Source organism: Geotrypetes seraphini, chromosome 1, assembly GCF_902459505.1.
Source record: "Geotrypetes seraphini chromosome 1, aGeoSer1.1, whole genome shotgun sequence".
Lineage (NCBI taxonomy): Eukaryota > Metazoa > Chordata > Amphibia > Gymnophiona > Dermophiidae > Geotrypetes > Geotrypetes seraphini.
The window spans coordinates 391,665,969-391,676,067 of NC_047084.1; the positions used below are offsets into that span (position 1 = coordinate 391,665,969).

At 42.7% G+C, this 10,099-nt stretch overlaps 1 protein-coding gene across 3 annotated transcripts in view; it reads left to right on the plus strand.

Moving 5' to 3' along the window:
* Positions 1–9,845, plus strand: part of FBXO10 (F-box protein 10) — a 302,591-nt gene extending 292,746 nt beyond the window's left edge. For all 3 annotated transcript variants that reach the window (XM_033917276.1, XM_033917274.1, XM_033917277.1), the window contains one exon: positions 8,804–9,845. In XM_033917276.1, coding sequence (XP_033773167.1) covers positions 8,804–8,981 — 178 coding nt within the window. In that variant the 3' untranslated portion in view covers positions 8,982–9,845. The remainder of the gene's footprint in view (positions 1–8,803) is intronic.
* Positions 9,846–10,099: the final 254 nt, after the last annotated feature.

The window sequence follows — 10,099 nt, forward strand, 5'->3', positions numbered from 1 at the left end:
GTTCGTTGCCACATGGATCACCACCGCCATATCTTCTTCTTCCACACTGTTGAGGATCCTGTCGATGCGGCTCACTATTTCTTCTACCTTGGCTCCTGGTAGGCAGGTCACCAGCCGATCAAGTCTTCCTCCCGCTATGTGGCTGTCAACTTGTCTGATGATGGAATCGCCCACGATGATTGCTGTCCTCTCTATCTTCTCCAGCCTCAGGTCCGTGTCCCTGGTGTATGTCCATCTCTCCTGCTGCAGGTCCGTATCCTTCGTTCTCGCTACTGTATCACCCATTTCTTCCTGGTGGTTGTCTGTCGGGTGGTTCACACTCTCTGTTGGTGTCTTTTGGCAGTTCCACTGTTGATGGTGATTTTCCACGGCCTCCCTGTATGCCTCCTCTATGAACTTCTCCAGCTCTCGGATTTCTTCCTCTTTTGTCTTGTTCTCTGCTTCCTCTGTCTGGACGTTCTCTGCATCTCTGTCTTCCTCCTCCCCTGCTTGAAGTGCCTCCAGTTCCAATATTCTGGCCTCCAGGAGTCTGACTTGTCTCTTCAGGCTCTCCAGTTCTCCACATCGGGCGCATACGTAAGACCGCCTCCCAGAGGGGAGGTAGTCATACATATGGCAGACGATGCAGAAAACTGGGTAGCTCAACATCTTGTTTCCATCTGCTGCTTCCATTGCTGTCTGCTTGCTGGTCTGCTGCGGATGCCTTCTGGGTCTGCTATGGTTGCGCCTGCTCTTTTATCTGCTTTTTTCCCCCTTTGGCTTCTCTCTTCCTCTGCCTCTCTCTGTAGCTACTTTTATCCTGCTCTCTCCTGCTCAGATCAACTCTGCTCCGTTGGCCCCTCCCCTTTTAAGGCTGAGCTTGGGTGGTGGACGTCGGGGGAGGTGGAGCTAACTCTCACCGATTCCCCTCTTGGTCTCCTGCCTCTGCTTCTCTCTCCTGCTCTTTTATCTGCTTTTTTCCCCCTTTGGCTTCTCTCTCCCTCTGCCTCTCTCTGTAGCTGCTTTTCTCCTGCTCAGATCAACTCTGCTCCGTTGGCCCCTCCCCTTTTAAGTCTCTGTCAAAGCTCACTCCAGTCCATCTACACCCTCCCAGCCATTGAAGCCCTCCTCAGCCCATCCTCCACCAAACGGCCATGTACAAACACAGACCATGCAAGTCTGTGCAGTACTGACCTTAGTTCTTCAATATTTACTATTATTTTCTGATTCTAGATCCTCTGTGTTCATCACACACTTTTTTGAACTCTGTCACCATTTTCATCTCCATCACCTATCTCGGGAGCGCATTCCAGGCATCCACCACCCTCTCCGTAAAGAAGAATTTCCTTTTTGCTCTTGAATCTCCCACCCCTCAACCTCAAATTATGTCATCTGGTTTTACCATTTTCCTTTCTCTGGAAAAGATTTTGTTCTACGTTAATACCTTTCAAGTATTTGAATGACTGAATTATATCTCCTCCTGTCCCTTCTTTCCTCTAAGGTATACATATTCAGGGCTTCCAGTCTCTCCTCATACATCTTTTGTCGCAAACCTCCTATCATTTTCGTTGCCCTCCTCTGGACTGCTTCAAGCCTTTTTGTGTCCTTCACCAGATACAGTATCCAAAACTGAACACAATACTCCAAATGGAGTCTCACCAATGACCTATACAGGGGCATCAACACCTTCGTTCTTCTACTGGTTACGCCTCTCTTTATACAACCCAGCATCCTGGAAGCAGCCACCGCCTTAGCACACAGTTTTTTTCACCTTTAGATCTTTGGACACTATCACCCCAAGGTCCCTCTCCCCATCTGTGCATATCAGCCTTTCACCTCCCAGCATATACGGTTCCTTCCGATTAATAATCCCCAAATGCATTACTCAGCATTTCTTTGCATTGAATTTTAGTTGCCAGATATTAGACCATTCCTCTAACTTTTGTAGATCCTTTTTCATGTTTTCCACTCCCTCCTCAGTGTTTAAAAGGCAGCCATGGGAAGGAAGCAGCAAGGGAGCTGCGCTTTTGTCCTGAAAGACCCATGGTGGATCAACAGGTATGCAGGCTGGCCCAGGGGGGGCCTACTTACACATTCAGGGGTTGGGCAAGAGGAAGGCAAGAGAGAGGGGCATTATTGGGAGGGCAAGAGAGGATGCAGAAGAACGTAAGAATAGCCCTACTTGATAAGACCAATAATCTAGTAGCCCATCCTCACAGTGACCAATCCAGATCACTAGTATCTGGCAAAAATCCAAATAGTAGCATCATTCCATGCTACTAATCCAGGGTCAGCAGTGGCTTCCCTCAGATCTGACTCAGATCTGGACTTTTTCTTCAGGATTTTGTCCAAACCTTTCTTAAAACCAGCTATGTTAATCACTCTTTCCACAACCTCTGGCAATGCGTTCCAGAGCTTAAATATTCTCTGAGTGAAAAAATATTTCCTCCTATTGGTTTTAATGGTATTTCCCTGTAACTTCATTGAGTGTCCCCCTAGTCTTTGTAAAAATCAATCCACTTTTACCCATTCTACACCACTCAGTATTTTGTAAATTTCAATCTTATCTCCCCTCAGCCATATCTTTTCCAGGATGAAGAGCACTTTCCTTTTTAGTCATGCCTCATCTGACAGGAGTCGCTCTTCTTTGAACCTTTTCTAGTTCTGTTATATCTTTCTTGAGATAAGGCGACCAGAATTGAATGCAATATTCCAGGTGAGGTCGCACCATAAAGCGATACAGAGGCATTATAACATTCTTAGTCTTGTTAGCCATCCCTTTTTAATCATTCCTAGCATCTTGTTTGCTTTTTTGGCCACCACCACCACATTGGACAGAAGGTTTCATTGTATTGGTGACACCCAGATCTTTTTCTTCAGTACTAACCCCCAAAGTGGACCCTAGTATCTGGTAACTATGATTTGGGTTATTCTTCCCAATGTGCATCAATTTGCATTTGTCCACATTAAATTTCATCTGCCATTTGGATGCCCAGTCTTTCAATTTCCTAAGGTCCGCCTGCAATTTTTCACAATCTGCATGCCTTTTAACTAATTCCTAATTCACGACTGAACTTTGTCTCCTATCCCATGACTTTTTAATTTTCTCAGAAGCCTCTAATGAGCAACTTTGTCAAAAGCTTTCTGAAAATCTAGATATACTATATAACCGGCTCATCTTTATCCAATGTTTAGTTAAAAATTTGTTCATTAAATCCCTGGAAACAGGAATGGTTCCATGGGATTGGAGAAGAGCAGATGTGGTGAAGAAGTGGGAAACTATAGAGATGAAGCGGAAAACTTTAGGCCAGTAAGCCTCACTTCATTTATTGAAAAAATAATGGAAGTGTTGATGAAGGAAAGGATAGTGAAATTCAAAGAATCTAATGGGTTACAGGATCCGAGACAACATGACTTTACTAAAGGTAAATTGTGCCAAACAAATCTGATTGAATTCTTTGACTGGATGACCAGAGAATTAGATCGAGGAAGTGCGCTAGATGTAGTTTACTTAGATTTTGGGAGGAAACTAAGATGGCGATCTAGGCAGACGTGCAGTTCAGAGTTCCGGAGAAAAAAAGTTTTCTGCCTGTTTATAATTGCCTTTGTTACAAGATGGGGAAAAGAAAGGGGAAAGTGAGAACTTACCCTTCGGGGTCTTCTGCTCTCCCCGTGTCATCCATCAAGAAATTTATGGTTCGCTCTGCGCGACCTTCCAGTACCGGCGCTAGCAGTGAGGCAGCTTTGCCAGGGCTGAATACGACTCTCAGCCTGGAGGAAAGGATTCCGCCCACCCATCCAGGCTTGGAGAGGTATCCAGAGTCATTGATTGAGCTGGTCAGCGGTGAGGCTGACGAGACATCGAACGGAGGGGACGACTGGGGCCAGGAAAGAGGAGCTGAAGGTAGAGCAACCGTGGCAGGAAGCTTTCCAGAGTTTGTCTCCAGAGATTTTGCTATTTCTGGAGTAACAGGAGGGCAAGGACCTGTGGATTCTTCTGAGGAAGAATGACGGAAACAGCAGGGAAATGGTGAGCTCACCTTCTACCCCATGATAAGACCTGCCCATGTAACCCTAGATTCCATCTGGGATGCAGTTGCCCGATTGGAGAAACTGTTTCTTGGAAATAAATTAATGGTGAATGTTTCCCTACAAGAATGTAAGTCACACCTAGTCACTCAAGAGGCAAAGAACTTTGAACAGGAAAGTAGTATGGGAGAGGTACAACAAGATCTAAAAGTTTTGAAAACCAATTCCTTAGTGTCTAGAAAGGGATATGAGGGGCTAAAGAACAAAGTGGAGAAGTTAGAAAATCATGCACGGAGGCTAAACCTCTGTTTTGTAAATTTTCCACAGTCTAAGAGGATTGCCCCTATTGAGGTACTCAGGACATACCTGTGGGAAACTCTAGGGGTTCGTAAGAAAGCCTTCCCACCCCTTTCCAGACCATATTTTTTGCCAACGAAGAAGCGACAACCTTTGAGACAAGAGTAACTATTTATGGATAGTCTGAACTTAACACAATTCCTGGAAACATCAATGGAAGAAGAGTGTGGAAGATCTACCCTTTTAGTGTCTTTTGTCTTTGAGTCTAATAAGGACTGGGTGTTACAACAATATTTTAGAAATCAGAATAAGCTGTTTATGGGAGGGAAGGTATGGATTTTTCTTGATGTGTGAGTTGACACACAAAAAAAAAGAAAACAGTTTTTGCTACTTCGCCCCAGGTGTTATCTATAGGGGTGTCTTTTCATTTGCGTTTTCCATGTAAATGTTTAATTATTTTTTGAAATGAATAGATACCTTTTCTATGACCTGAAACAGCTAAAAACTTTTTTGGAAAATAAACGTGTAGTAACAGTGCCAAGGGAGGATGTGAGGGAATTGGATGTAGACACATGGAGGGGCATAATTGAAAGGGACGTCTAAGTCTGTTTGCGTCCAACTCGCAAGTCGTCCAAAATAAAAAACAGCCTAAGACACATTTTCACAAAATATGTCCAAAATTTTTTTCTTTCGAAAATCGTCTAATTGTACATCCTGCAGATCTGATCATCCAAGTCGCTAAAGCGTCCATCTTTATACCACATTTCCGTCCAACTTTTCATCCAAGTCCAAAACACCTAGAACAAGCCCTGTTGGACGTAGAAGGGGTCTGCAAAGTGATGGACTGAACACCCAGACTTGACACTTAAATAGTGGGGTACCTTACAGGACACTGCTATATCCTTCACAAAAAGGATGCCATGTCTTCTCCTCACTACAGCTCTCTTATAGGTCATGGTGAGCCCCCCCAAAACACCTCCTGAATCCCCTAAACCCACTTATCTACTACCCTAATAGCCCTTATGGCTGCAGGAGCCACTTATATGCCTGTAAAAAAAGGTTTTGGGGGTGTTTAGGGGAGTGCATATGTTTAAGTATCAATGCAATGATTATAGGGGCTTATGGGCATGGGTCCTCCTCTCCATGAGACCCTAACCCACCCTCAAGATGGCTTAAGCCGCCTCTGTGCTAGACGACTAGGCTTTCCTATGCCAGGCTGCCAGGTGATGATGGTCTGGAGGCTGAATTTTAAAGTTGTGATTAATATTTTTATGGGGGGTCAGTGATCACTGGGGTAGTGTGTGGGGGGTCTGTTTTATGTGTTTGCAGTGCTTATCTGGTCACTTTAGGTGGGTTTTTGTGACTTAGACCATGTTTTAGATGGTCTAAGTCACAATGTCCAAGTTCCATCGATCCTGGGCTGTATAACTTTCGGTTATACATGCTGTACGACTAAGTGTAAGCCAGCCCACGTCCCACCCAACTCCCGGCCTCAACACTCCTCCCTAAATGCCCCATTTAGCTTTGGTCATTCAGCGGCACTATGAAGGCCTAGGTCGTTTAGAAATACGTCCAAAACCCGTTTTTATTATTGGCACTTGGACGTTTTTGGGAAATGTTCGGCCAAGTGCTGACTTAGGCCAGTATTTGGACATTTTTCTCTTTCGATTGTGAGCCCCTTAGGTGTTAGAAGAAAAGGGAAGTTATAATTTAAACTTTGTATAGGTCCCTGATTTGCTTTGTAATTGATTTATGCTTTATTGATGCCTCTTTTCCTAAATTTCCTCTCATTATATTGTGGGCTTATAGGGAATTCTATTGTTTAAATTTGAATCAGAATATTCTGAAAAAAAATTTCTTTTCTTGTTCAATTATGGTAGCAATTGAATTTTATTTCCTGATGCATGAAAGTGCTGTTTATTTTGAAAATATGATAAATAAAAATGAAAAATAAACACCAAAAATTTACTTAGATTTCAGCAAAGCCTTTGACACGGTTCCTCATTGGAAGCTCTTGAACAAATTTGACCAGCTGAAATTAGGACCCAAAGTGGTGCCTGAAGCGCTCGACAATACGGAAAAATTTTTACCTGAATAGATGGTAAAGAGGAAGGCAAAGACCCAGGTTTTTCCTGTTGAACTCGGGTCAGCTAAATGATTATCTGGTCCAATGGATACCTTTGTGGAGCGAGGGACTACAGTGGCTCCAGAAGAAAAGTCCTTGGCTGGAAGTGGGAGCCAAACAGAGGACTCCAAATCTTCCCTCGAGGCAGTCAGCTTCTCCGGAAGAACGAAGAGCTCCGAATCAACCACTCTTCCAACCTGCATGTGATGACGCAGGGAAAGAGAAGCGTAGTGCAGCCCAACCTGCAGACCGTGGAGAGAGAGATAGGTCCGCAGCACGGACACTGCAGGTTGATTCATCAGCTCAGCTGCGTTCTGGCACTGCCTTGAAGACAGGAGGGTGAACACAGGACCCACTTCATATGGATCTGTATGAAGGTACTGTGAAATTGCCTGATTTTTTTTGTTGTTTGAAATGATTTTTATTCAAGAACAGGCATAACAAGCAAAAGTACAAGCACATATCCAAAGGCAAGCAAACAAGGTGAGCTGAAAGTAAAATACAAACTAGAACCAGAAAGCCTCTTGAACAGTGGAGCCTCCCAGCAAGCAAGTACAGTAAGCAAAGCATGAAAATATATTATGTTGTTCATAAAGTTTTCAAAATACACCCCAGCCAAAATACAAATTACAAATCCCCCCCCCCAGAGTGACTAGAGACATCCCTGAAAGACCACTAATTACTGACCTCAGCTATGACCAACTCCCATAACGAAAAAGAGGCTTGCAGTGCCTTCGCTCCAGGTTCAAATTGCAGGTCTGTCCTTTCTGGGCCCTCTTGCCTTGAGAGGCTCCTTGGCGGTTCATCCGGATATAGTCCTTTTTCTACGGGGTACGGTTCATCTGAGGCCTCCTTTGCACCTCCTTTGTCCGATGTGGAATCTGGTTCTCTGCTCCCTGGTCACCTGTCCTATGAGCCATTGGAGCAGGCTTCCTTGATGGATCTCACGATCAAGACGGTCTTCCTTGTAGCTGTCACTTCAGCCCAGAGAATTTCGGAAGCCTAAGGAAGTCCCTGATTGGGCATTGGCCATTGCTGGTTTTGTGATTGCCGGTACAGGATCGGATTGGCCATTGCTGGTTTTGCAATCGTCAGTACAGGATCGGAAGGTTTAATTAATCTAGTCCTAGGTACTGACCTCTTTCTTGTAAATCCTCCCTTTATTCCGGGAATTTGTCTGTTTCACTGATTGCCTGCCTTGAAGCTGGATTTCGGTTTTGGACCAGCCTTTATAAGAGTGCCATCTGACTGGATTTAGCACTAAATTTGGGGGGAGGGGTATCTCTAGTTTCAGCATCCCCTTCTGACAGTGCAGGCTGTGTCTTCCTTTAGCACTTTTTGTTTCGGGTTTCTAATATTTCATAACCTGTTCTCTCGTTTTTCATTGTTGCTATTTTACATATGTTGATATGAACATAATTGATTTGTCTGGCGGGGAGTTCCCCTCTCTCTCTTGTTTATCTTCTGTAGATGTTCCTGGCTGCTTTAAGACTGACTGGTATCCAAGGGGCATGCTCCAGGGTATGCTATCAGAGGGAGGAGTTAAGACCTCAGTCATCTGAGGCTTCCTACAATTCCTGGCCGAAAGAGATATAGAATCCACTGGTCCCAGAATAAAGGGGGGATTTACAAGAAAGAAGATTAGCAAAGGTAAGAACCTAATCTTTAGATAAAAAACAAGTGTTTTTTTAGCATTTGCTTTAATTCCTGCAGATCTTTCAACTGTCATAAATACACAGGTAATTTGTTCCACTCCATAGGCCCTGCACAAGAAAACATACTTTTCCTTGTATTCTCATAGTAAAGACTTTTTGAAGATGGATCAAACTTGCCTTTGTGGAAGATCTTAATTGTTTCATTGGAACATATGGTGCCATACAATCACTTAAATACCTAGGCTCCATATGATTAAAACTCAAATAAACTATCAGCAAAACTACACCAAGACTAACCTTAACAAAACGGCCTGCTCTACTTAACTTTATGTTGAACGAGAGCAGAAGTGCCAAATAACAGGCATTTGGAGATGCAGATCCTCCCATAAGAGCCATAGAAGACACATGTTGCTTCTGAGCAACAATGCCAAATAATGGGCTACACCCAGTGTTGTACCATTGTGGCCACTCCTATTCTTGTCACCTGCAGTATGTCCTTAAGTTAGAGAAGCTGAAAACTTACTAAAGAGGCCCATAGACTTTTCTACAACCATGTTAGGAAGCATTTTTTGTACAGTAATTCCATTTGGATTACTTTCTAAATGATTTGATTTGTTTTCAGGAAAAATGTTGAATAGAGAATCTAAATTCTATGTTGTAGACTGGGAAAGAATAATTGTGGCTAACAGAAATTTGTGAAATATTTTTGTTCTTATAGATCTGAAATAACATGGACAATGGAAAACCCTCCAGCCAGGCCTCATATTGAAGGATCGACCAGAGGGACCTCCACTGCTCAAAATAGTCAAAGGGTAACATCCATGACAACCCGAATAGTTGCACAAGTGGAAGGTGGCTGCCATAACAACGGGAGTCTTTTCTGTGCTATTCTCTGACTTTGGCAGTTTTATTTGCAGTGTCTTTGAGCCAGGAATATTTTAAACTACATTGGATAATGCTAGGATTGCCAACTTGGGAGTGTTGCTATTTCAGAATGAGTACTGTATTCCCAGAGCCTCTGGACCAAAGAGAAGAGGTGGCATTTCTATTCCATCCTAGTTTTTGCATCAGTCAAAAGTTAGTAATGTACACCATTCATCTTACTTTTTTGCTCAATCATTAAGGAATTTTTCTACCCTTATATACCCTACCACAGACATAAGAACCATGACAACAGAAAAGCACTCTTGAGCAGTCTTTAGCTTGTTTTGAACAACTGGCCAAGTAGAAATGTTTCTCAGTTAAGGACCAAAGAAATTACCTGGTACAGCCTCAGGTAGCAGCACAATAATACCAGAACCTGTTCTGTTTCTTTTCCCTTATGATTTGGGTCAAATAAGACTGCTCAAAGGAAGAATCTAAGGACTACTCCTTATTAGTATATTTGTTTTGTTTGGCCAGAGGTAGGCCTCTTTTCCCAGCTGTAAAGAGAGCCGTTTTCTAGACTGTTTTTCACACATAGCATTAGTAGATATGCTAACATGTAGTGTCTGACTGCACTTTAGAATGGTCAACATTAAAGCTCTTGGAGTTCATCTTATTATAAATGGGTAGAATATACATTGGGGGGCATGTGCAGAACCTGGGCATTAGCTTCATATATGATGATGAATGACTATGGAGTTTCATTAGATTCAAGTGGAGAAAGACCTATCTGTCATTAGATACCCCACAGCTTTTGTGACTCTCACATTCATAGTTTATTAAAATTTTGATTAAATACTAAACATAGAATTCAAAGCGTTGTACATTAAAATAAATGGGGGAATTAATATTAAAACAAACATGACTTAGTACAGATATAAAACAAGAGGAAAGGGGGAGAACTCCATTAATTAAAGAAAACAAAACAAAAAAGGAAATAACATCAAGGAGGGGAGGTGGGTAAGTTAAAAATAATAAAATATCCAAATGGTGAATTACTCATAAGCATCTTTAAAAAGGGAGAGTAGCAGATTGATTGATATTTATTACCATTAATTGTAGAATAGATTTACCACATTAGCTTGTCAGT